Here is a 27,682-nt window from a genome sequence, read left to right as displayed (position 1 = left end):
AAACAATTTTAAAAAAAAAATTGGTTTCTGATAGCTAGGAAATCAGATTGTTGAGATTTGTGTTTTGGTTAAATCATAAAACTTGGATGGGGGGAAAATGGACAAAATACGAATCAGTCCTTGCAAAGGCTTCTTGCCTGCTGGAGTGAAGGTCCTGAATTATGTGTCGGCAGGGCGGTTAAAGGGGATGTGGGGGACCTCCCCTTTAAGGAGGGGTTACTGAGTGACCCGGAAGTGAAGAAGCTGGCGGTGGCTGGGGCAGTTGGTGCTGAGGAAGGCGGCGGCGGGTTTGGTGAGTGGCGGCTCCGGGTGGGTGGGCAGCTGTGGCTGTGGACCCGGGGGCGGGGGAGAGGCTCGGTCCCAGGGGCCTTGCCGCCCTCCAATCCCCAACTTTTATTTCACGGACGGGGAACACTTGGTTTTATTTTTTTTTAAAGACTTTGCAGTGGCGGGGAGAGCGAAGCCCCTCTTCCTCAGCCCAACAACCATTCCCAGCTGCAGCTCAACGTTTTCATTCCCCCTCCCTCCCCATTGATTGTGTTTAAATGTTTCCTGTTTGAGTGCAAACTCCTAATTGTGCTCATTTCCTGCTCTGTGCTTTTATCTGTAGCCAGAATTGCTCTTTCCAGTCATTCACCCTTTCCATACTGCACCCCACACAAGCCCTTGATCCCTACATTGTAGCTCTCAGATTTGCTGAGCCCACCTCCTGTCTGTCAATTCAGCACAGCAGACTTCTAAATCCCCATCCCTTCCCTTTCCACACTACCTGATGGGTGCAGCTTTATCCGCTTCTGAATTTGTGTGGCTCCTTTGTTTCCCCCTGATAGTTCAGTCTCTTAAGCTTTTCTGCTCTTACTAATCTTCCCTGCGGTCTCAGGCCTCTTATCTCAAAGCCCTAGTCACCTTCCCCCTGCCTGGTGTCATAATACGAGTTTGCCAGATGTCAATTTATTTTCTGTCTCCTCGGGCGTTGTTGGGGTAACTTAAATGTTTTGATTTGCTGCTAATTGCAAAGACATAATCAGGAAGTGAATATTTGCCACTTGAGAGGTTTGAGCAAATATTAAAAATCCAATTGAAAGTGCATAGCATGTGCAAAAATGCCAGGATAGGTTTGTGGATGAGGTTGCTGGGAGAGCTTCAACTTGACTTTCAAGGGGTGATGGTGTTTACTTGGAAGGCAAGTTAATTATCATTTGAGAGTTCCAGAGCCTGTAACCCATTGCCATACTCTTGCAATTTAAGGTACTTTTCCTTTTCTATAATATTTATAATCTTCTATAAAATCCCCCTCACTCGTCTACTTCCCAGGTTAAAGAGCCGAAATTTCTCCATGATTGAGAACTGTTGACGCTTGTACATTATTACCGGAGCATAAATGATTCAGTGACCAGAACTGGACACTTCTTCTGATGCACTCTGACCAGAGTACTGTAAACTTTGATCAAATCTGACGTATTCTATTGTTTTGGCTGAATAATTCAGTGGATGTAAAAGATCCCGCAATGCTATTTGACATAATTTTATACCTCAGCTATTTCTTGGTGATGTTGGTCGTTTTCACTTTTTTGTGGCACTTTGTGTGCTAATGGATGTGAATCTGACATTACAACAGTGACTGCACTTCAGAAGTACTTCCTTAGTTGTAAAGTGCTAAATAACTGCAAGTTATTTTAATCTGTTGGCACCCTGCCATTTTGCACATGGTGTACAAAGGTCTTTTTCAGCTTCGTCTTTTGCTATTTCACCCAATTGTGCTGCGTGGGTGTTTTCCACTTTTCTTTGAGTGTTTCACTTCACATATACTGACGTCAAATTTAATATCCCTTTGTTCTGATCACTTAGCCATCTAATTTAGTTTATTCTGTAATTTGAGCTGCCATTTTCTAGTTCACTAACCCTCTTGGTTTGGTATCAGCTGCAAATTTGATTAATTTGCATAGTGTCTGATTTCAAGCCATTCTGCACTGGAAACTGTAGCAGATTGTACTGGAGGCATTTGGAAGCTGGTAACTAGAATGGAGTAAGAAGCCCCTCAACACCAAGTTAAAGTTCAATAGGTTTATTTGGCAGCACAAGCCATTAGCTTTTGAAGCACTGCCCCTTCTCAGGTAAGTGGGCCTCGCTTACCTGATGAAGGGGCAGCGCTCCAAAAGCTTGTGGCTTGTGCTACCAGATAAACATGTTGGACTTTAACCTGGTGTTGTGAAATTTCTTACTGTGTTTACCCCAGTCCAATGCTGGCATCTCCACATCTTAACTAGGGGAGTCAGACAGTCACTTGGTAGTATGGAGCTTGAGTATCACTGAAAAGAGAGACGTGTCAAAGAATTTTGTCTTGCACTCACCAGGACACTTCACAAAAATGTCAGTATAAGGGGAAACTATTTATGCTGTTTGAGAAGAGAATATTGCTTGTTGGAGGCCATGGCGTCATGGTATTGTCACTGGATGTGTACTTCCGAGACCCAGCTGAATGCTCTTGGACCCTGGGCTCAAATGCCACCACAGCAGATGAAATTTGAATTCAAAAAAATTGGTCTAATGGTGACAGTAAAAACATTATCGCTTGTTGTCAAATAACAATTCTAAGCAAAAATGTCAACCTTACCTGAGATATATCCACTCAATGCTTCCTGAAGTGGTTTAGCCACACGTGAGGGCAGTTGGAATGGGCAATAAATGCTGGCTTGGTCAGTGATGCCTGCATCCCACACTTTTTAAAAAGAAGTTGATGTGACAGACAAATGTCTGCCAGGCATCATTTGAAATTTAAACCAGGGCAAAGAATGAATCAGTGATTGCCTGTCACTTTTGTTTAGCTGAAACAGGTTTATTCTGTCTGCAGCATCTAATACAAACAAATGCACCACACTCTGAGCCTAACTTAATCTTAAATTTGTTATCAGTGTAATTCTTCAAACACAGTTATTTAGAGAATGTTGCTAATGTTACACACTGTTTTGAGTTTTGCAAGCATGGGCTGGATGGATACGTAGCATGTCCCAGATGCATTTTGGTTTGATGTGATCTGCTGGTCTTCAGGGTATACAGCCTATGTACTGAGCATCATATTGGCACTAACGTTCGTGTATCAAGTTACTCATTTGTGTGATAGGTAGGACATCTTTTTGGCTTTATTGCAGCATCAGGTGGCACAATGGTTAGCACTGCTGCCTCTCTCTCAGCACCAGAGATCCAGGTTTGATTCCTGGCTTGGATCACTGTGCGGAGTTTGCATGTTCTCTCCGTGTCTGCATGGGTTTCCTCTGGGTGCTCTGGTTTCCCCTCTCAATCCAAAAGATGCACTGGTTAGGTGCATTGGCTGTGCTAAATTCTCCCATGGGGTACCAGGACAGGCACCGGAGTGTGTCGACTAGGGGACTTTCCCAGTAACTTCATTGCGGTGTTAATGTAAGCTTACTTGTGACACTAATAAATTTTGTTTAACTGATTAAAAATTTATTTATGATGTTGGGATAAAGAAACAAGCTCCGAGATCTGGTTCGTTGCCACACTATATCAGTGATAATATGTTAAACCTCTGGATGATCTAAGCAGGCAACCAGATGGTGAATTAAAATTCCTCCTGTAAGTTTTGTCAACTGTCAGTGCATGGTACACCCTTGTCAGTGACAGTTTGAACATAAACAATCCAACATGTAAAGATGATGTCTCGACCTGATTTGTTTTTGCTTTTGAGTTACATCCACTATTGACACAGGCTTTCCTACATTCACTGGTCCTTGGAAGGAAATAGTTTTTTTTTATCCTTTGTCACTTTTTTTAATGCAATAAAGGAGAGAGGGAGTATAAGGTGGATCGAATGCAGCAGAACAACACCTGGAGATTGATTTAGTGTCAGAATTGTGAGGGCAGGAAGATGATGGCTGAACTAAATTCATGTTGGAATGCAGAAATGTAACTAATCCAGGATGATGGAATGGGCTGAGGCTGGGGGCACTCAGAGTTCTCATGCATATTGGTAAACACTGACAGTGCTAAAGTGGAAACGAGAGCCTTTTATTGTAGTGGAGTACTGTATCTCTGTGCTTAGGGAATCAGTTGTCTGATATTTCATTCTTAAGACTTTTAGAACACTGCTTTTGTTGAATAATTTGGTAATGCCATCACGTAATTATTCAATTATTCTAACCTGCAAGAGGGACAAAGCAAGTCAAAATATTTAAGGAAACAAAGATATGCGGGTTAGATTGATTGGCCATGCTAAAAATTGCCGTTAGTGTCCTGAGATGCATAGGTTAGAGGGATTAGTGGATAAATATGTAGGGATGTGGGGGTAGGGCCTGGGTGCGATTGTGGTTGGTGTAGACTCAGTGGGCCACATGGCTCTCTTTTTCTGTACTGTAGGGTTTCTATGTTTCGGCACAGTGAAACGGTAAAGGAAGACTTGGAGCTTTGAGTGAGAGTGTGACCCCTTGCTAAAGCACAAGAAGGTAGTGTAAAACTAAAAGACATTGAATTTTATCGTAGAGAGGAAATTAAAACCCTAAAGTGAAGTTGAAAATATGGGTCACTGTGTATTAAACATGTTAAAGGATTACTTCTGGGTTGGGTTTACATTCTAGCTTTAGTATCTACGCACACGGCAGCTTTGGCATTGCTGCTGCAATGGGGTAAAAAGGCAGTAGACTCAGAATCAGCTCAATATAATATTCAAGCTATGGAAATGAAAGCTGAGCATCTGGTGAAAAATGTCAAGCTCAAAAGAGGAAAACAATGTGTGCAACATTAACTTAATTTGGCTTTTGGACAGTTCCTGGTTCATGTGTGCAGAATTTTGCCAAGCCAGATATTTCCCTGTGATACTGAATATTGATTGCAAGATCTGTAGGGCCACAGGGCATACCGATGGCATTTACCGTATCTGTAAAGTGTATCCCTGATCAAAGAAATAGAGAGATGATAAACTCCTGTTCTGATTTGTCACAAGATAATAGTGCATTCCAGGTCACTATGAAAGAAACTACCTCTGGGAGATTCATTGATATAAAATAATCCTCTATACTTGATCAGAAATTTCCCACATGGCCATTGACAATACTTGCAAACAAATTTTTTCACAGTGCCTGCTTTAGATTGCTGAATCAATGAAAATCATATACGTTACTGTCGTCTCAAAAAGATCAATGATTGAAGGAACATTCATTAATACTGTATGAGAAAATTAGTGTACATTGAGCTGTTTCTCAACACTAATTTGCAAGCCTCACTTTGTCTTGTAGAAATTGTATAGTCCTTTTAGTCTGGAATATTTGAGTTTCTATTTTGTTTAGCTTCTGATGTCAATGGTTTAATTTACAAATGATATCCTACATGACCATAGTTGTAAACTGTTGCTGGAAGACATAGGACTCCAAATACATGGTTTACAATATAAAATATCAGGGTGTGTGCTATAAGTAAATGAGTGTATTAGGGTAATTAATTCAGTAATATTAAGAATCCTGCTTTGGGTGCCAGGCTCGAGGACTTTGGTGACCATGGACTTCCATTTGATTGGTCCGTGATTATGGTAGGCAAAGTATTGCAATGGTTTGCCATTGCCTTTTGTATTGTGGCTGACCAGGAAACTCTCCCACTCTTACAGCCTGGTGTCAGGCATATTGGAAAGATTTACAGACTGATAACCTACCTGTTGGATCATGTTATGCACATCGTTTGCATGGCCTTCAAGTCTGGAACTGGGACATGATCTTGGAATTTCTGGCCTGGAGGTGCGGATGCTACCCACTGACCTGCCTGATATTAAAAATGTCTGACTTCGATAACGTGCCATTTGAATTGATGGTCTGTGATCTAACATCTAGCACTATTACCTGATTGGGGAAAGCAGTATTGAGTTTAAAAGTGCATGTGTACATTATGATTTATAAAAATGCTGTTTCTACTGAGATCAGGCATTTATGATGGGAATAATTTCTCAATCTTCTGAGAAATGTTAGGCACAGCATCCACAGTATTTTTAACTGGGAAAAGTATTGTTTAAATTATTATTTACCGCTACAGGTACGATTGAAGCAGTGTGTTGTCAAATTACTTTGTTGTTTGGTTCAGCATGTAAGAAACCAGTAAAGCTGTCTTGCCTGAAACAGGTTTTGCTTAGGTTACTAAGTAACTTGTTGGTAATTTTTTACTATGGTAGAATCTTTTTTTTTCATAACGTGTGACCCTTTCACAATTGACAGCAAATATTGCATTCTTGTCCTTGAAGATTAAGAAACCAGAAAGTTGAGTTTGATATTGATGGTATGAATTGGCCTATTAAGGAAAGCTTTGTGTCCTTGAAACCAGATCAGATTCAGAAAGGAGAAGCGAGGAAACTTCACTTGGCAAAGTTTGAATCTTTGCAGATTCCTTTTGTAGAGTAGACTCAACAATGCTGATGCTACCAAGACATTGACACTGGAACATTTTCTGAACCGCTTTCAAAGTTTAGTTTCTTGATGTTAAGCATAGATTCTGCTGCTTTAATTTGTTTTATGTTTAAGGTGCTAAATAAGTGCACGTAACTGTCATCTTTATAAATATAAGTGGGTTTTTCTAAACATTTTGCTAATTAATTGAATGTCAGAATCTGTTTAAGTTGCTCCAATATTGCAAAGTTATGATATGAAATTGCTTCTCCAGCACGTTTATTTCTGAACATTCCATGCTTGGAGAAGTAAATGCTAACTTGTACATCAGATTATGATTGTGAAATATTTGTTTTAATGTAGCCCTGCTTCATTATCATCTGCTGTTCCATCTCCTTCCTTGCAGATAAGGTATGATGACAATGACTCATGTTGGAGCAGTTGTGGCTGCATTAACTGGAGTCGTAGCCTTCTTCCTTTACTCTTCCATACACAAGATTGAAGAGGGGCACCTTGGCATTTACTACAGGTATTAAATCATTTGACTCGTAGCAGATTTGAGGCATACAGAATAAAGATATAAGGAGAGCACCTTATCTCAATTTAATATGCAAATCTTGGCAGCTAATTGGGCAGTCCCAATTTTCCTCTGAACAGACATTTCAAAATGTCTGTGATCCTATTTGTGAATTTTGGAAGTGAGCAGTATTTTTTTAAAACTATGTATTGGTAGAGGTGGAGAGCATCTGGTCATTGTGTTGAAAATCTGAAACTAAGAATTGGAGAAGCACAACAGCCTGGTTATTATTGAGAGAGCAGATGATTTAATGTTCAGGTTATGTACATTTAAGAGTGATTTTCTTTGCCCACCCAATCCTTGATTAAATTATTTAATAGTGTCACAAGTAGTCTTACATTAACACTGCAATGAAGTTACTGTGAAAATCCCCTAGTCGTCTCACTCCAGGCCTGATTGAGTACGCTGAGGGAGAATTTAGCATGGCCAATGCGCCTAACCAGCACATCTTTCAGACTGTGGGAGGAAACTGGAGCATCCGGAGGAAATCCATGCAGACAAAGGGAGGATGTGCAGACTCCACACATTCAGTCACCCAAGCTGGGAATCGAACCCAGGTCCCTGATGCTGTAAGGCAGCAGTGCTAACCACTGTGCTGTAGTGGCACCCCAACTTTCTTGATAACACCATGAAGCTTTCCAGTACAGCGACCTTACTTATGGACAGATTTTCTACATTGTTCCACAATTTTTTTGAAAGAGAAGAGAAAAGGGATGATAGTGGAATTCGCTTGTCAGCTTGTTTGACATATTATACCATTGCAACAGGATAGTTACCCTAAGTTTATTTTCCTTGGATACTGTTTAGCTGAGCAGATTAGATTTCTGGAACTTTCTTCTAAACTGATCATTACAACACTTTTAGAAACTGGATTAAAATGTTTACCAACTTGCATTTTCTGTGTTCGCTGCCAAAAATGGACATAGAATTATATCCCTCACGTGTCTACTCCTGGTGCTGATGGTGAAATTTGGATATTTATGATATGCATGTGGAACAACGAGTGCCTAATACATCACTATGCATAGATGTTATCAGCCCATCCATCATTTACTATCTGGAAGCTCCTTGGCCCTTGAGGACTTAGTGAGGAACCACTGCAGTCTATCTGGTCTCAGTACATCCATATGTTGTTAGAGTTTTTGACCCAGTAACAGTGAAGGGACAGTGAAACAGTTCCAAGTCAGGATGGTCTGTAGCTTGGAAGGTAACTTGCACGGGGTGGTGTTGCCTGCTGTCTCTGACTTTCGGGAGGCTTACAGTTTGGAAGTTGTTGTCGAAGGAGGCTTGGCAGATTACTGCAGTGTATCTTGAATGGGGAAGTGATGGTGTAGTGGTAATATCACTGAACTAGTAATCCAGAGCTCAGGAGACACTGGTTCAAATCCCACCACAGCTAACATGCTGGCATTAACTCACCAGGAGTGTGGAAAATTACGCAAGTTTGTCCTGTATGCAAAAAGAAGGACAAATCCGACCTGATCAATTACCGCCCCATCAGTCTACTCTCAGTCATCAGCAAAGTGTTATTGACAGTGCTCTCAAGTGGCACTTACACTGAACAATAACCTGCTCACTGTCACTCATTTTGGTTCCGTGAGGGCCATTCAGTTCCTGATTACAGCCTTAGTCCAAATATAGACAAAAGATGAATTCCTGAGGTGAGAACTGTCAAACCAGCATTTGAGTGAATGTAGCGTCAAGAAGCGCTAGCAAAATTGGAGTTGGGGTGAAAACTCTCCAGTGGTCAGAGTTCATGAACAGATGAAGATTGGTTATTGGAGACCAGTAATCTCTGTTCCAGAACATTGCTTCCAGAGTTCTTCAGGGTGATGTCCTAGGACAGAGATCCATGACCTCCATCATAAGGTGAGAATTGGGGTTGTTTGCACAGTGTGATTGGATACTACTTTCCACAATTGGATGAGTGCAGCTACAACAACATTCAAAGCTCCACAACATTCAGGAAAAAGCAGCCCACTTGATTGGCACGCTAACACCTTCATTATCCGTCTCTGATGCGCGGTAGCACCATTGTGTAGCAGCATTGTGTACCATCTACAAGCTGTACTGAAACAATTTGCTCGGACTGCAACTTCCAAACTGATGACAACTACCATCTAGAAGGGACAACGGCAGCATACACATGGAAACACCACCGTCTGGAAGTTCTTCTCCAAGCCATTCACCATCCTGACTTGGAAATATATTGCCTTTCCTTCACTTCCCTGGCTCTCAATCCTGGAATTCCCTTCTTAACAGGATTGTGGGTGATCCTACAAAACACGGTCTGCAGTGGTTCAAGAAGGCAGCTCACCACCACCTTCTCAAGGCCAGAAAATGCAGGCCTAGTCAGCGATGCCCACATCCTATTGAAGTGGATGTTAACCATGATCATACTGAAGAACAAAGCAAGCTTGATGGGCTGACTGGCCCACTCTTGCTTCTCTGCTCCTTCCTGTTGACCAGAACGCAAGGCTAACATCCCTATTCTTCAAAATAGTGGCACTGGACCTTCTGCATCCACCTAAAAGTAAAGACGGACCTTTACTTAATGTTTCATCTGAATGACAGCATCTCAAAGTGCAGTACTACATTAGAATGCCAATCTTGATCTTAGATCCTAGAATGGGACTTCAACCTGCGGCTTGGGAAATTGAGCCAGGGCTGATGCATTTTGGGTGTGATGAAGTATGATGGAGAGGAGACTTGTGGAGCATAGACTTGTTGAGCTGCATGGTATGTTTCTGTGCTGCAAATTCTTTTATCATTTCTCCTAAATTTAAGAACACAGTTAAACTGAAATACAGGCCTGTTACATGCTACATTGATGTTATCTGTGATATGTTTTTGTATGACACTGAGTTTATTTTTGGCAAAATGTACTTAATTGTTTTTCTTTTCTTTAGAGGTGGTGCTTTGTTGGCCAGTCCAAGTTCACCAGGATATCACATTATGATACCATTCATTACACACTTCAGATCTGTTCAGGTTAGCAATCCTTATTCAAATTGCCAGCAGGTGCAAGATGGGATGCAGTTGTGACTCGTCTGATCCATGTTCTGTAATAACTTTGAGAATTGTACTGCTATTGTGATTTTCTGGAAGGTTCTTTTCCTGAATCCTTTTAGTTGTGACATCTTAGAATCCCCACAGTGCAGAAAGAGGCCATTTGGCCCATCAAGCCTGCACTGATAGCAATCCCACTCAGGCCCCACGTATTTATCCTCCTAATAATTGTCAAAATACATTGTTTATTGCCACAAGCTTGCATGTCCACTCCAGAAGGTAGTGATGATAAATAATTCTATAATGCACTGTTTGAATTCAAAGAGAAAAATAGGACTACTTAATATTGCAAAAATAACAATTGGAAGATCAGTTCAAATACTAAAGGAAGATATCCAAATACCCATTGGGTGAAATTTGATCCGGGGGGGGGATCCTCAAGCAGACTATAAAATGTTAGACAATCCTTTTGCGCAGCACATTGGTTAGCGCTGCTGCCTGACAGCACCAGGGACCCAAGTTCAATTCCAGTCTCGGGTGACTGTACGGAGTCTGCACGTTCTCCCAGTGTCTGCGTAGGTTTTCTCCAGGTGCTCTGGTTTCCTCCCACACAAAGATGTGCGGGTTAGGTTGATTGGCCATGCTAAATTGCCCCTTAGCGTCAGGTAGATTAGCAGGATTAAATACTTGGGGTTATGGGGATAGGGCCTGGGTGGGATTGTTGTCGATGCAGGCTTGATGGGCTGAATGACCTCCTGTAAGGATTCTTGGATTCCACGTCAATCATGATCATGCAGTGGGCAGCCAGTTAGAAGTGGTGTGGTGAGATGTGCTGTTTGCTTTGCTGCTCCTGCATCTCCAGGAAGGGGTCTCCGGTGTTTGCACCTCCACCACCTATGCCCCAACAAGTTTGTTTTTAGCCCTTTCACTTGGTAGCTTCCCCTTGATTTAGACTGTACATCCCCTTCTCTTTTCTAAAACTTCTTTCATGGGGCATGGGCATTGCTGGCTAGCTCAGCACTTTTGTTGCCTGTCCCTAATTGTCCTAAGTACTGATGAGCTACCACTGTGAACTGATGCAGTCCATGTCACAGCTGCTCAGAATACAACTTTGCAAACTCTTTGTCCTCCAGTGGAAGGCAGCTGCCAGATGGCTGTCCTACCATCTCAGAGAGGCATTGCACTTGAGCACCATCAGCTTTAGTGGCCAAGGGTCCGATGGCCTGTGATCTCTGCTTGCCACTTTTGTAATTCCATAAGGTGCATTTGATAGTGTCCGGGAGAATGCAAATGATTCTTAATTGTCCACGTAACAATTTTTGTCTGTTTCCTGCTGCTGCCTTGTGGATTTGTCTGCCAATCCATTGGCCACTTCATTCCTGAGTCGATGTTTGCCATTAGGATTCTGGTGCTGCTGCTCCCAAACCGTTCTATGGTCCTGGAGATGAATCCCGTTCTGCAAATTCCTCCCATTTATTCATATTTGGAGATTTTAAAAATCTCGAATATTGCTGAGTGTACTAAGATGGTTGGGGAAAAAAGATGCACTTGTGTGAAATACAGACCTGATTATTATGACCTTGTAGTTTGCCTGTATATATTATTAATATTTGTGTAAGTAGGTTTAGTCTGCTTGCAGTGGTTTAAAGCTGATTTTCCTGCATTTTGAGATCTATTTCCTAGAAGGGGATTAGAGTTGAGAATAGCTGGGAACAGAAGAAAGGAGGTTTAATGTAAACTCAAGTGACATTTAAATCCACATATATTTCACAATCAAGACTTTCTGTTCCTGTGAAATTCTTGTTAATAGAAACTACCCTAGCAGTAAGCACAGGAAAGGTGCTGGAGATCAAAGTTATACCCATGTGCTGTAAAAAAAAAGAAAAATGCATCAGGTCGTTGCCCACTGAGCCATGTATTCTCTCCAGCTCATGTATTAACAGAGGATGTTTTTCATAATATTTCTTTTTTGTTTCAGACAACTTTGCAAACAGATGAAGTGAAAAATGTGCCTTGTGGAACAAGGTATGTTACACTTCTGTTATTTTGGTATCCTTTTGTGACTATTTTACACTTTTTAAAATAAAAACAGAACTAAGACCTAGTCTGTTTAATCTCTCTTCATAGTCCAACCCTCTCATCTCCGGTATCAGCCTACTGAACCTCCTCCTGCACTCCCTCCAAGGCCAATATATCCTTCTGCAAGTGCAGCGACCAAAACTGCACACAGTACTCCAGCTGCGGCCTCACCAGTACCCTGTACAGTTGCAGCAAGACCTCCCTACTTTTATATTCTATCCCCCTTGCTATAAAGGCCAACATTCCATTTGCCTTCTTGATCACCTGCTGCACCTGCAGACTGGGTTTTTGCGCCTCATGCACAAGGACCCCCAGGTCCCTGTGCTGCAGCTTTTTGCCTTTTAAATAATAATCCCTCCTACTATTATTTCTGCCAAAGTGGATAACCTCACACTTGCTAACGTTATACTCCATCTGCCAGGTCCTCGCCCACTTGCTCAGCCTATCCAGATTTCTCTGTAGACTTTCCATACCCTCCACGCAGTTTGCTTTTCCACTCATCTTCGTGTCATCAGCAAATTTCGTCACCCTACACTCAGCCCCCTCCTCCAGATCATCTATATAAATGGTAAATAGTTGAGGCCCCAGCACCGATCCCTGCAGCCCTCCAGTAGTCACCAACCGCCAACCAGAAGAGCACCTATTGATACCAAAAGTTCTTTTAATCAACAATTCTTTTTAAATAAGGTTATATTGCTTGGGTATGTTGTTCCCATTTTTGATTTGTTTGACTGCAAATGTAGTATTCACTTTGGAGAAAGCATTTTTGACAATCAAAAGCTTGAGGCACGCACACATTCCCATTTGAGCGAAGCCAGATTAGCTTGTGCCACTGTGTCAGCAGTGGAGTTTATGCATTGGATAAATTGAGAAGAGTTTTACCAGATTTTCTTTTCCGCTGTTTTGTTTTTGTCTGGAAATGGTTTTTACTGTAACTTACAGCATAAGTGCATGAAGTTTGTCAGGTGTGAATTAAAGACCTGTTTCTGCAATGTGCAGTCACGTTGTTAGCTTTGAATGATTTATGCAGTTTACTTAAGATGTAATTTAATTTCAAGTGCGATAGCTTTGGTGGAAACAATAAAGCAATCAAGTTCTTGCAATTTGCCAATTAAAAATACACTCTAATGTTACTTTGAAGTGGTGGAGAGATTGATAATATGGGTATATTAATAGATTGTAGCTGTGTTTGTGCCCTGAGCATGCTACCCACATAGTATATGGTACAATAGAGAAATATGGGGGGAAATTCTCTGGCAGTGCACCCTCTCCTGTGGGTGGTGAGAGTCATGGCTGACATGCCAAATTTCCTTAGTCTTCTGAGAAAGTAGAGGTATTGGTAGGTTCCACCTCTGTCAATGGGATTTCCCATCAAGGGCACCACGGTGGTGCCATTGATGGGAAATCCCGTTGACAGCGGTGGAACCAGAGAATCCTGCCACCTATGAACAGCATGCTGCCTAGACACTAGTTGGGAAACCCCACCAACATCTCTATTTTCTCAAGACTAAGGAAATTTGGCATGCCAGCTATGACTCACACCAACTTTTACAGATGCACTATAGAAAGCATTCTTTCTGGTTGTATCACAGCTTGGTATGGTTCCTGCTCTGCCCAAGACTTCAAGAAACTACAAAAGGTTGTTAATGTAGCTCAATCCATCACAAACCAGTCTCCCATCCGTTGACTCTGTCTGCACTTCCTGCTGCCTTGGCAAAGCAGCCAGCATAATTAAGGACTCTATGCACCTTGGACATTCTCTCTTCCATCGTCTTCCATTGGGAAGAAGATACAAAAGTCCAAGGTCATGTACCAACCGACTAAAGAACAGTTTCTTCCTTGCTGCAATCTGACTTTTGAATGGACTTGACTTGCATTAAATTGATCTTTCTCTACACACTTGCTATGAGTGTAACGCCACATTCTGCACTTTCTCATTTCCGTTTTTATAAATAGTATGCTATATCTGTATAGCGCGCAAGAAACAGTTCTTTTCACTGTAAACTAATACATGTGACCATAAATCAAAATCAAATATGGGTACATTAACAGATTGTAGCAGTGCTCATGTCCTGAGCATGCTACCCAGGTAGTGTATGGCGTAATTTGAGAAATATGGGGGGGGAAGTTCTGTGGCAGCGCATCCCCTCCTGTGGGTTTCATGGTGGCGTGTGGTGACATTGATGGGAAATCCAACTGACGGCATTGGGACCAAAGAATGCTGCCACCAGTGAACAGCATGCCACCGCCTGCTGCTGAGAAACACAGCTGGGAGGCTGGAGAATTGCCTTCAAGATATCTTCACCTTGTTTATTGTTGCAACTAATCAAACACGCAATTGGAACTGGGTTAGGTGTAATTAACCATGACTTGTGGTTTACCTTGTGAAATTTTCATGCACTTGTGTCCCTGTGTGGACAGAAGCTTTTTATTTTGTTTACAGACTATAATTTGAGGTTGTGTTGAGCTGTTTTAAGAAATACTTAACATTTTTGCTCTTTTGCTTGCAGTGGTGGCGTCATGATCTATTTCGACAGAATAGAGGTGGTAAACAGTCTTGCTCCAAGTGCAGGTCAGCATTTGGTGAGCCCTGTAGTTTTTGAGACTTGAGCAACAGTGGTTAAGGCAGGCTTCTTGCTTTAATAGAGCTTGTTTCTTTATAAAAGCAATGAGCAATAACATTAAGGCACAATTTGCCATATAGGAAGAGTTATTTCATAGGAACATAAAATACCGTAGCAGGAATAAGTTGCTTGGCCCTTCACACCTGCTCTGCTCGCCAATATGATTATGGATGATCTACCTCAACCTATTGGTTTTTTTTCTGTCTGTAAAACCCTCTGGAGCATCTGCCGTCCTTTAGCGAATTCCAAAGATTCACAACTCTCTTCGGTGAAAAAATCTCCTTGCCTTGATTTTAAATGGCTACCTCCTTATTCAGAAACCCTAGTTTGAGACACCACAGGAAAACATTCAGCCGCTGTCTAATGTTCCAAACCCCAAATTAATGAATAACAAATAGAATTGCTGTCTCACATTTTTAAAATGAGGCTTCAACATAAAAATACCATGGCCTGTTCCTCTAAATATTTTTAAACAATTAATATGATTTCACTTTTTTTGTTGCATTCTCCATTTCCAGTGTATACAGGGTTATAAGGTGACGAGCTTTAATGTTAAACTGGTGGGTGGTTAGTCGAGCTGATGTTGAAGCTGATGTTGATGATGATGGGAGATTTATCCTGAATTTGATCAGACTGTGCAACACTGAAAACAAATGTGGGAACTGTTCCATTCATACAATGCTACAGCCCATTCCTTAATTAAATTGCAGGAGAAAAAGAAACTAAGGCCAGCAGAGAAGCCAATGTAAGCCACGGGGACTCAGATATTTGCACTGTTTAATATTTAGTGTCCCGCTATATGGAGCCAGAATCTGATTTGCCGTTCTTTGGCATTTTCTATCTTTACCACCACCTTTTATTAATTGATACCCTTAGATCTTTTTCTGCACTCTGTTTCTTAAAATGTACTCTGAAAAATAAGTTGCTTTATTCAGAGTATTAGAGAACATGTTTAAACAGCAAATTCCTATTTATTGCATATGTAATACTGATTATTGGATAATGCAAAACAATTTGAACTGTACTTCACATCGGTATTTATTGAACTATGACTGCCAGTAGGATCTCTTACAACAGCAAAAAGCAAATATGCTTTGATGCTGGAAATCTGAACCAATAACAGAAACTGCCAGAAATATTTGATAGGGTTCTGCAGCACCTGTGGAAAGAGATACTGAGTTAGCATTTCAGGCCTATTCTGATGAGGACATCTCCAGACCTGAAATATTAACTCTTGTATCTCTCTCAGTAGATGCTGCCAGATCTGCTGATGTACTCTGTGTCTCCCCCATATTAAACATTAATTTGTTAAATTCTCTATTTTGATAATAAATTTTTATATCATTCCTCTTCTATGTGAATACTTCGGATGTAGGTATGTGGACTTCATACTTTTTAATCTGCAAAATGGGGATTGAGTGAATGTAAAAGTAAAATTTCTTTTGCTTCCTTTCAGTGCATGATATTGCTAAGAACTACACAGCCGACTATGATAAGACTTTGATTTTCAACAAAATTCATCATGAGTTGAACCAGTTTTGTAGTGTGCACACCTTGCAGGAGGTCTACATTGAATTTTTTGGTAGGCCTTGTTATTCTTAATTTAAAAGATCTTTATTTGTGATGGAAGATTGCTATTTGCTTGAAACGATACTTCAATCATTTGTTTTGTTTACTCACATAAGAACATAAGAAATAGGAGCAGGAGTAGGCCATCTAGCCCTTCGAGCCTGCCCCGCCATTCAATAAGATCATGGCTGATCTGAAGTGGATCAGTTCCGTTTTCCCGCTTTCTCCCCAAAACCCTTAATTCCCCTGTCTGTCAGAAACCTATCTACCCGTGACTTAAATATATTTAGCAAGGTAGCCTCCACCACTTCAACGGGCAGAGAATTCCAGAGACCACCCTTTGAGTGAAGAAGTTCCTCCTCAACTCTGATCTAAACTGCTCTCTCTCTCTCTCTCCCCCCCCCGCCATCTTGAGGCTGTGTCCTCTAGTCCTGCTGTCTTTTCTGAGCGGAAAGAATCTCTCTACCTCTACCCTATCCATCCCCTTCATTATCTTATACGTCTCTGTAAGACCGCCCCCCCCCCCCCCCCCCCCCCCCCTCATCCTTCTAAACTCTGAGTACAGACCCAGTCTATTTAGTCTCTCTTCATAGGCTAACCCCCTCATCTCCGGTATCAGCCTAGTGAACCTTCTGTGCACTCCTTCCAAGGCCAATATATCCTTGCACAAGTACGGCGACCAAAACTGCACACAGTACTCCAGCTGTGGCCTCACTAGTACCCTGTACAGTTGCAGCAAGACCTCCCTACTTTTACATTCTATCGCCCTCGCTGTAAAAGCCAACATTCCATTCGCCTTCTTGATCACCTGCTGCACCTGCAGACTGGGTTTTTGCGATTCGTGCACAAGGACCCCCAGGTCCTTGTGCACCGTAGCATGCTGCAGCTTTTTGCCTTTTAAATAATAATCCCTCCTACTATTATTTCTGCCAAAGTGGATAACCTCACACTTGCTAACGTTATACTCCATCTGCCAGGTCCTCGCCCGCTCGCTCAGCCTATCCAGATCTCTCTGCAGACTTTCCACACCCTCCACACAATTTGCTTTTCCACTCTTCTTCGTGTCATCAGCAAATTTCATCACCCTACACTCAGCCCCCTCCTCCAGATCATCTATATAAATGGTAAACTGTTGAGACCCCAGCACCGATCCCTGCAGCACTCCACTAGTCACCAACCGCCAACCAGAATAATACCCACTGATTCCAACTCCCTGTTCCGATTAGACAGCCAATCCTTTATCCACTATTAGAGTATCCGCTCTATCCACTGTTCTCTACTCAACATTGTTGAGATCAATCAAAGTTGTAAATATGTGCCATTAAATATGGGTGCTGTAATACGTAAATTGAATCCAGGTACTATTCATCTGGGTATGAACAAAAGTTGGATGTAATCATTGAAAAGTTAAAATAACTTAGTTAATTGTAACTCTTAATTCTAGATGAAAAATTAATTTCTATTGGCATGGTGACTACTGATTATGGAATTGCTTTTGATGAGTCTTATTTTAAACAAAACAGTAAGTTGGAAGAGCGTATGGTAGTGTAGAAAATATAAAATTTTACTCATCCATTTGGTTTATTTATTATTAATGTCACAAGTAAGCTTAACACTAACACTGCAACGAAGTTAGTGAAAATCCCCTAGTCGCCTGTTCAGGAACACTGAAGCAGAATTTAACATGGTCAGTGCACCTAAGCAGCACATCTTTCGGACTGTGGGAGGAAACTGGAGTACCCAGTGGAAATCCATGCAGACACGAGGATAACGTGCAGACTGCACAGACAGTGATCTAAGCTGGGAATTGGACCCAGGTCCTTGGTGCTGAGGCAGCAGTGCTAACCATTATGTCACCCATTTCATTTAATCCACACAGCATTCTTTAGCTGAGAGGGGAGGTTGGGGATCTGATTAGACTTCTGCTACTGAGTTGGTCAGTGAGTGTTGGAGCAGCTGGTGTGATGTTTCTTATTCCTGTGCAGTGCTGAACCTCTGCTGCTGCACTATACATGGAAGCCGCAACCGTTAGAAATTTTATGTTGGATGGACTGACATTTCGAATAATAGAATGATTTAATATTGTACTTGACTACTTGCTTCAGCCTTGTTTATATCATACATTTTGAATTGTTCATGCTTTAGATCAAATAGATGAGAACCTGAAATTGGCTTTACAAAAAGACTTGAACGTTATGGCACCTGGTCTTACTATACAAGTAAGTGAAAGACTCCTTGACATAATACCTTTTTCAAGGTCTACAGGATGTGCACTTTGTACATATTGCAAAGAGTCTGGGAAATTTTTCTTGGATGTACTTTGTAAACCTTGATAATAAAGAAAATAGTTGGGAGGACCAGCATGTTGAGAAGCCTGATATTAAAAACGTTCAGTGTTTTATGAAAGACAGCATTTGGTGAGTTTTCTCACTTGCAGTAAAATGAAATTTACAGAATTTCCACTTGAAATTCAACAGAATTGATTCATTTAACATGCTAAAGACTTGGCAAATGTTCTTGTACCACTGAAACGCGAGTCTTTGTTCAGTGATATATTTCCCTGTAATTGTGCTTCTCTTGCGAATCAACAGGCTGTTCGAGTTACAAAGCCTAAAATTCCAGAAGCGATTAGAAGAAATTTTGAACTTATGTAAGTTGGTTACTTCACAGTCTTGTTTAATATTAGATCAGTTCTTCAATATTTGCTTTTGGAATGAGAGTTTTAAACAGAGTCCAACATCTACAAGCTCAGTGAACTCTCTGGAACAGAAAGCAATGCTTTGCTGTAGTTGTTAAACTCAATTTAAAAAAAAATCCTCATTCTAATCTCATTAACTCTACCTGTTATATATTTCCACCTATATTCTATGATCTTTATAGCCTCTATGTATCAGTTTTTAATGAAGAAGTTGCTGTTGCTGAAATGTAGCAAAAAACCATTTACCTGTTATAGCTGAACTACCGATAAACTAGCCTTGAAGTACATGCGTTTAACCTCAAAGTCAAGCTATTTGTGACTGCTGTGAAAATTTTCACTGTGGGCCAATTTCTGCTGATTTTAACCTTGGGACTTAATACAAAATTGACCCATTTGCTCTTGATCCGATGTGTACACACACGCACCAGTGAGTTTAAAAATCACAGTACGTAATTTTATGGCCTCTGGAATTCCTTGCTGGAAGTAGAAAATTGGCACCCCCAAAGCTCTGTAATGGATTATCAGTTGTAAGGCCCAATGGTTAATACAGCATACAATGTATGGTGAGCATCTTAGCCTGGTCATTTTCTACGTTGTTTGCAAATTGTTTATTTCAGGGAAGCAGAGAAGACGAAGTTGCTTATTTCTACACAGAGGCAAAAGGTTGTACAACAAGAGGCTGAAACGGAAAGAAAACGAGCTATTATTGGTATGTGTGTCAATTGAAAATTTAATATGTGCCTTGCTTAGCCTCTGAACTTTTAACGGGGTTGTGGTAGAGTTTCTGGTGTTGCTGCAAAGTGCCAGGAAGACAGGGGAAATATCCTATTTGAGACACTTTGAACGGCTGGGACAGTGGCACCAGAGGCACCCAGCCAAGTGGGCCCAAACTATGATAACTGAGATGGAGAAAATCCTTCAATCACGCAAATAACTCTGGAAAAAGAGAATAAATTAAGGGCACTGAACATACTATGGGAAGATGAACAGAAGGATATTTTAAATTGGAAATAAGTTAGTCATTCAGCCAAACTTCACAAATAACAAGATGTATTAATGCACAAAATCCAATTTGTCCTTTTGATTTCAGTTGTTTCAGATACGTTTGGTTTTTTAAAAACCATCTCATCAGTTATGAATGATGCGAAAGATACTTTGAATGAAGATTCAGTGGCTGTAGTGTGAAATTTTATTTTTATACTGATTGCTTTCTGTGTATAAGCATCACGTTGAGTTGTAGTTTTCTTGTCTGGGACTGCATGCATTGTGATTAAATAGGCCCCAAAGTGCTTTTGTTGTCTGTTGTAACTTGGCCAGGGAAGAGGAAAACCAGAAGGAGAGATTGAAACCCTGGTGGTTGAACTTTGGTGAGGACAACCAAGAGAAATTGTCATTTGGGGGATGATTTAAAGGTGTTATTTGAGAGTGGAGAAAGGAAACATTTGTGAAAAGCAGCGTTCCACTGAGACCAGTTGGCACTTGGTGTTACAAACATCTGGAGGGAATTGATGAGAAATCCGTAGGGGATATTTAAGTGGCATCTGCCACTTGGATTCAGAGTGTGGGGTATCTGACCAGGCTTTACCTTTGGTTTATAAGGACTGTGTATTTAGAAAACTAGAATTTAAGATAGATTTTGTAACTTATTTTATCCTTTCAATGCCTCATATATCTAACGGTATAATGGGTTAAGGAATAGTGTATTAGAATTCATCTTTTCATCAATAAATATTCCATTTTTTTGTTAAAAGTTCATCAGCTGACTCCTCTGGTTCTGTTCAGTAGCTGCCTTCCACATGTCCAAGCAAAAAGTAAAATATTTTCCTGGGATCTGACTTCTCTAGTAGTAACATCAGCTGAGATTGTAATGTTATCTTGTATAACATCAGAGATCTGAAAATAATTCTGTCAGTTTGATTCTCTGGTAACCTCACGTTACTTCACGCAGGTCACCTTGTTTTTATTGTCTCAGCAGGGACATGATTCCCATAAGACATGGCTTCTGAGCCTTCCGGGCACCAATGAGTAATGAAAGGTTTGAGTGAAAGAATGACTAAATGATGTGTCTCTTTCTAGGGGCAATGTTGATTTGCAAGTCCTTGAACGCAGTAGCCCAATGAATGATTTCCATTTCCTTACAATGATTATTTCAATGCTATAGCTTATAATTTAATTATCTCTGACAATAGAATAAATTTAATTAACTTCAAAGCAAAATGCCAGTTTAAAATTTTAGTGCTGACCCATTGCTTTGCCAATTCCTTCAGGCATCTGACTGTTATTGACAGTTAGTTTAATTAACTGCTCACCGTTTAACATTTAACGTGCAGTTAGATAAGCTGTACATTCCTTGCCATTTTCGCTGTGAATATTTTGAATTCATTGCGAAGGGTTACTATGTTTGTATTTTCTCATTCATGAGATGTGAGCATCGCTGACAACACAAGCATTTATTGCTCATCCCTAATTGCCCTCGGAGATGGTTGTGGGTGAGCTGCCTTCTTGAACTGCTACAGACCATCTAGTGTTGGCACACCCACAGTGCTGTTAAAAAGGATGTCCCAGGATTTCCAAGTTGGGATACTCTGCACCTTGGAGGAGAACTTTCAGGGGATAGTGTTCTACTGTGTTTGTTTCCCTTGACTGTCTAGGTGGTAGAGGTCATGGATTTGGAAGATGCTGTCAAAGGAGCCCTGGCTTGTTGCAGTGCATCTTGTAGGTGATACTTGCTGTTGCTGGAGGGAGTGAATGTTCCAGGAAGTAGATTGTATACTGTTTGCTTTGTCCTGGGTGTTGTCAAGCTTGTATTGTTGAGGGTAGACTCATCCAGGAATTGGAGAATATTCTATCGCAGTCCTTACTTGTGCTTTGTAAATGGTACATAGGCTTTGGGAAGTTGGAAGATGAGTTGCTCCAGAATTCCTAGTGTCTGGCCTTCTCTGTTAGCTACAATAGGTATATGGCTGGCCCAGTTCAGCTTCTGGTCAGTGGTATTCCTAATAATTTGGTGGGGAACTTCAGTGATGGTAATGTCAACTCATTGAGTGTCAACTCAATGGTTCAGTTCTGCTTTGTTGGTCTTTGCTGGCCTATTGTTATTTGCCACTTATCAGCCCAAGCCTGAATGTGCACGTCGTGTTATTGTACACTGTTGCTTTAATGAACAAGATACAATCATCACCAAATATTCCCAATTTGATTGTGACGGAGGGAAGGTAATTGAAGCAGGTGAAAATGATTGGGCCTAGGACATTACCCTGAGGAATTCTGCAGTAATCATAGAATCCCTACAGTGCCAAAGGAGGCCATTCAGCCTATCAAATCTGCAACGACAATCCCATTCAGGCCCCATCCCCTTAACATCATGTATTTACCCTGCTAATCCGTCTGGCATTGAGGAGCAGTTTAGCATGGCCAATCAACCTAACCCGTGTCTCTTTGGACTGAGGGAGGAAACTGGGATGCCCTGGAACTGAGATGAGTGACCTTCCAACAACTAACCATCTTCCTTTCTTGCTGGGTATAACTCCAACCAGGAGAATTTTCACTCTGATTCCCATTTACTTCAATTTCATTCAAGCTTCTTGGTGCCACAAATGCTGCTTTTGATGTCAAGGGCAGTCACTCTCACCTCGCCTCTGGAGTTCACCTTTTTTGTCCGTGTTTGGATGGTGGCTGTCATGAGGCCAGGAGCTGAGTAGCCCTGACCCAACTGAACATCACTGAGCAGGTTATTGCTATGTAAGTGCCACTTTAACCCACTGTCTACAATACATTCTGTCACTTTGATCGAGAATAGGCTGCTTAGGCAGTAATTAGCTGGATTGGATTTTTGGTTTTTTTGTGGATGGGATGTACCTGGGCCATTTTTCACAGCAGGTAGATGCCCAAGATTTGCAAAATGAAGCAGTACAATAAATGTTTGGTGTTCCATTGTAATGCATATGATGCTAGTGCTTAAATATTGTCCATATAGTTAACAACAATGGGACAAAAAGCATGTATCTTTGGTTGATCAGGAACAATGTTTTTGGGCAATTGTTAAGTAGATGAAATGTAGCTTTGAGGAAATTGAGAAATACTACATTGACTGCTTTATTGTTTAAAAAAACCTTTATGCTTGTGTTGTGGAAATACTGTGACGTGCACTCTGCTGTACATTTGCATCTATCTATGCTTTTGTCAATATTACAGAGGCAGAAAAAGTTGCACAAGTAGCACAGATTCAATTGCAACAAAAGATTATGGAAAAAGAAACACTCAAGAAGATTTCAGAAATTGAAGGTGAGATTTTGTCAACATCTGTACATTCTAAAGTATAAATTAATTTGAAGGTATGAACTTAATCTGGGTGATGACATGCTCTGTATCTTAGCTTAATCGTAATTATCTTGTGACCAAGTTCATATACATGTTACCAAGATGCAAAATATCTAACTTCCCATCCAATTAATGTACTTTTTCTTCCAGTTTCTTGGATTCCTCGTATATAGTTCCATGGTACAAATTACCCTCTGGCAGACAAAATGGGCAACAGTCCTTACGATGAGTGGCTGTGTTCTGATGCAGCCCACTCAGAAAATCTTGGTCAATCTGCTTCACACTCAAAAGGGCAGCGAGCGCTTGAAGCCACTCGTTGAGGCAGTATTAATAATTCTAGTCTCTGGAGACTTGGTGTCCAAAGAGTTTGTGTCACAGGCTATTAGAGAGTTGTGGGTTAAAATTTTCTTCCATGTAGCCTCAGCATTTCCTGTCAATAAACAATGTGGGTCATCTTTGATCAGAATGTTTGTTCGACCCCCAAAAGTGGAAGTGTAAAAATGGATGAATTCCAGCCCCGGGACAAATCTCACTTCAGTTGCGCAGCAAAGTGGACCTTCATTTCAGCTGGTATCTCTGATTTCACCCTCTTTCCTCCCACTCCTGTCTATTGCGTTACTATCAATATATAAGAGTATCACTTGCATGTGCAAGATGACCACCAAATCTACATGTGAATAATGTTTCATAGAATCTTACAGTGCACAAGGAGGCCATTCAGCCCATTGAGTCTGCATCGACCACAGTCCCACCCAGATCCTATCCCCGTAACCCATGCAACCTCACTTCTTCCATTTGACCCTGTAAAAAATCTTGTTAAGTTAATTTTTTTTACATTCTGGTGATTGGTCTGTGCCTCATCATTATTGCATTCATATTACTTCTCGTCAGTGAGAGACATGAATGTTTCATGTACCATACAGAGGCCTTGGCTGGCTTCTCAAATTCTGTAGATCTGGTATTTGCACAAATAGTTATTGATGTCAATCCTTTTCATGATAAGTGATTATTGAAAAACTTTTTTCTTGATAATGGCAGTTTTGGAATGGAACACAACGAGAGGTACTATAAAGAGAAAGTGGTGCCATTTGGTGTTAACAGCCAAATCTGCCTAGTTCACTGAACTCTGCATTGATAAACTAATGGCAATCTATCATTACTACATGGGTTAATGTTAAATTTTTTTTTTAAATATGGTTTTCAGCTAACATCCCAGTTTAAAATGAGAAGTAGAGATTCAGTTGTTTTCTGTTTGCTTGTAGATGCTACTTATTTAGCCAAGGAGAAAGCTAAAGCAGATGCAGACTTCTATACTGCTCAGAAGACTGCACAAGCCAACCAGGTATGAAACTCCTTTTTGTGCACTTGATTTCCATATGTAAATACAATTCCATATGTAAATTCCAAATGGCTAAATACAAACAAGTGTTCTCTATGTTTCATTGTAGAATACTTGTAATGAAAGGGGAGATTCCACATGTATAGATACAGAGGAGCTTTGTGACTTGGCAATGCATAGAATGAGTCCCTGCTTTTCTTTTCTTTTGGTCTCTGGATTCTCTTTTGATTTAAAAAAAAAATCCCCCTGGATGTGCATCATTTAGGAGGCAAATATTGGGAGTGGTAAACCGCTGCCAGCATATGGCTTGATATGAGAAGTATGTAAATCAAAATAAAAGGGAACTTGCAAGATAGAATTGTGCATTAAAAAAGTGGCACTGACAATGGATACTTAGCAAATAATTCAGGAACCTATCTTTTTAAATGTAGATTTTAAGATGTGAAATACACTTATCTGTTTCAATTGTATTCCAGGCATATCTGTGTTCAACTAACAGTTTTGATTTGAAAGGTGCTTCTTGAATATTCTGTTTGGTTTTTATCAGTATGATTCTTGGGATGATAATGCACGGGTACAGGTGCCTGCTAACATTGTTTTTTAAAAATGCTAAATTGTAATTTAGCCCTAATTTGTTCAATAGATTTGCTTTAAGATTCCAGCTGAGCAAAGGGGTAGAAAATGTGTTTTGTTTAGTTTCCATGAGAAGAAAGTGAATTATAAGGACCTAGGAATTCTTTGCAGCTATTAATTATATACCATTCTTGAAGATTAATGGGTATGGGATTATTCACCTGTTGGAAGTGAATTCAAATTTTGTTTTATTTTCCCACCTGTCTTCCTAACAGTTGAAACTGACTAAAGAATATCTGGAGCTGGCTAAATACCAGGCAATTTCAGCAAACAGCAAGATTTATTTTGGTAGTGATATCCCAGACATGTTTGTGGATAGTAATATCTTCCAACAAAACACTGAACAGAGGACTGAGGGAGCTTCCTCCAGTCAGGAGGACAAGGAGATGTCTGCACCTAAAGCAGCATCAAGCAAGAAACAAAAAGATGCAATAAAGGACTCTGAGACCGCAACTTAGTGTGAGCACATGAAAGAGGCAAAATTTTGTTAAATTTGGCAGAATATGGATTTCACAACATTGTTGGATTTTGCTCCCATGGATTCTGGTATGACGACCGTCAGATTGGATGCAGCATTATATTAAGGGGCACTCTGGTTTTATAAAGCAATGCTGGAATGGCAACAGGATGAAATGTTGACACGTTACTGATGTCTAAAACTCTAGCTATGATCAGTGTTCCCAAACACTTATTCCATATCAAAGCTGCTGTATGTCTGATACAAAATGTTGCGCCTAACTGAACGCTGATTGTGACATTCTGTGAATTTACGAATACATGTAACAAGGATTGCTTTGTGTATTTGTAAGGATGTCACAGCGTTTGTGATTGGAATGTCGAAATGCTATGATTGTGTATTTTGCTTTTGTGATTTTAGTTATGATCAAATCAACAGGAAAATGACCGGTGAAGAAATCTTTATTTAACTTTGGACAAACTACAGTACTCTTATCAGATCAGTGAAGTTGGAAAATACACTTTGGAGTTCCTAAAATGCCATTGTATTTCCACAATTCACATGCCCCTATTTACCTTTATTATCGGAAACAATGAATCTTCCCAGTCACCAGTTAGCGAATGCCATAATCTATGTCAAATGTTTTATTTCTGAAAGTACTTAATTTTATACTGCCTTCCAAAAACACATCAGCTGCCCTAAAAGTATGTTGGCAGCTATGCCCGACGGGACATAATAAAAAAACGTCGATCTGTGTGCTCAGTGCAACAAGTCTCTTTAGATAGCTTTGTGAAAGGGACTGTTGCTGAAAGTGCATCGCTTCCATCTCGGGTTGATCTGGGTCTTAATGCTGGTGGATGTGGAAACAGTTTTGGCGTGTCATATTTCCTGTATTGTAAAAATTGGAAAATCAGTTTTACAAGGTTTTGTTTCAGATTTATCAACGTTTTTAACACAGACTAGATATCATCCATTGCAGGGATACCACACCATTGATGGGTATAGTGCATGGTCACTTGCCTTTAAGTTGCAGTTCTGATGTGGGATCCAGTACTGCCAGGTCAAAAGATTCATCCTTAAAATTTACTGCAATCATTCACAACTAATCTGAACTCGATAATGCAAAATTTCTTAGATTCCATTAATAACTTTTTCTAATTCAGTTGTCCTATACATATATTAATTGTTGGAAAAATTAAATGAGATTAAAATAACTATTAAATATGTGGGCTGAATTGCAGGTAAATATTAAAAATACTTTTCCTTGCCAAGAGCCCCTCTTTGACTTCTGGGCAGTTGGTATATGCAGATACTAATGTTTATTTTTGATAATTCATTATACAATAGAACCATTTTACATCATGATGTGTAGTTGATATCTTGTAGTGTTCTAGCTTTTATATGCAATGTTTGTATTGAGCTGATACTGACCCCTCCCCATTCTGATTTAAAGTTTTGATGTGAAAATTGAATATTGGTTCCAATGGGTCTGACTTATTTCTCATCATATAAAGCTGTGCCTGTCTCAAATGATGTACCAAAAAAACTTTCAAAAAATCTACGTAAACAACTCTGGATTGATTTAAATTTGATTTCACTATATTGGGATTTGTTGGGTTTATAATGTTGCTCCTTTTGGTACTGAATATACAATGCAGATTTGTGTCTCATTGGTATTTTTGATGTGAAATTATTTGCACTTGAGTAATTCTAAAATTCAGGTGGCTTACCTCTTTTCACTCGTTAAGCCTCTTAAGATTGTTCTGCGTTGGGAAATGATGGGAATCAGTGGAGTTTAAGTTTACAAGTGTGAAATGCTTTGAGCAGGGGCTTGGAATTTTATGTCTTCTAAAACAGTTACGTTTAAATATCTGGTGAATGGGTTTGGAGCAAATGAAGAACATGAGTAACTCTTTTTAAAAAATTATATACTGAATATAAAGGCACAAGATTGACTTTTTCCAATAACTCACAAAAATAAACTTATTTTAATACCA

The 27,682-nt window shown here is 40.3% G+C and overlaps 1 protein-coding gene across 1 annotated transcript; it reads left to right on the top strand.

The window, feature by feature from the left end:
- Positions 1-221: 221 nt before the first annotated feature.
- Positions 222-27,682, top strand: erlin1 (ER lipid raft associated 1). The gene is made up of 12 exons (XM_080215921.1): positions 222-292; positions 6,787-6,909; positions 9,867-9,948; positions 11,945-11,991; positions 14,556-14,617; positions 16,126-16,251; positions 18,384-18,457; positions 18,830-18,888; positions 19,554-19,645; positions 23,131-23,220; positions 24,519-24,598; positions 25,444-27,682. Exons 2-12 carry the CDS (start codon positions 6,794-6,796, stop codon positions 25,684-25,686), a joined length of 1,071 nt encoding a protein of 356 aa, XP_080072047.1. The 5' UTR covers positions 222-292; positions 6,787-6,793; the 3' UTR covers positions 25,687-27,682.

The sequence above is a fragment of the Carcharhinus amblyrhynchos genome, chromosome 31 (genome assembly GCF_965287045.1).
Source record: "Carcharhinus amblyrhynchos chromosome 31, sCarAmb.v2.hapA, whole genome shotgun sequence".
Classification (NCBI taxonomy): Eukaryota; Metazoa; Chordata; class Chondrichthyes; order Carcharhiniformes; family Carcharhinidae; genus Carcharhinus; species Carcharhinus amblyrhynchos.
Note: the sequence above shows the minus strand (reverse complement) of the source record. Positions and strands in the feature narration are given on the sequence as shown.

Excerpts from the sequence above, each read along its gene's own strand:
- erlin1 (XM_080215921.1), top strand. The coding sequence starts at position 6,794 with ATGATGACAATGACTCATGTTGGAGCAGTTGTGGCTGCATTAACTGGA. Across the intron at positions 19,646-23,130 it reads AAGAAAACGAGCTATTATTG|AGGCAGAAAAAGTTGCACAA; the intron begins GTATGTGTGTCA and ends TCAATATTACAG. Across the intron at positions 24,599-25,443 it reads AGACTGCACAAGCCAACCAG|TTGAAACTGACTAAAGAATA; the intron begins GTATGAAACTCC and ends TCTTCCTAACAG.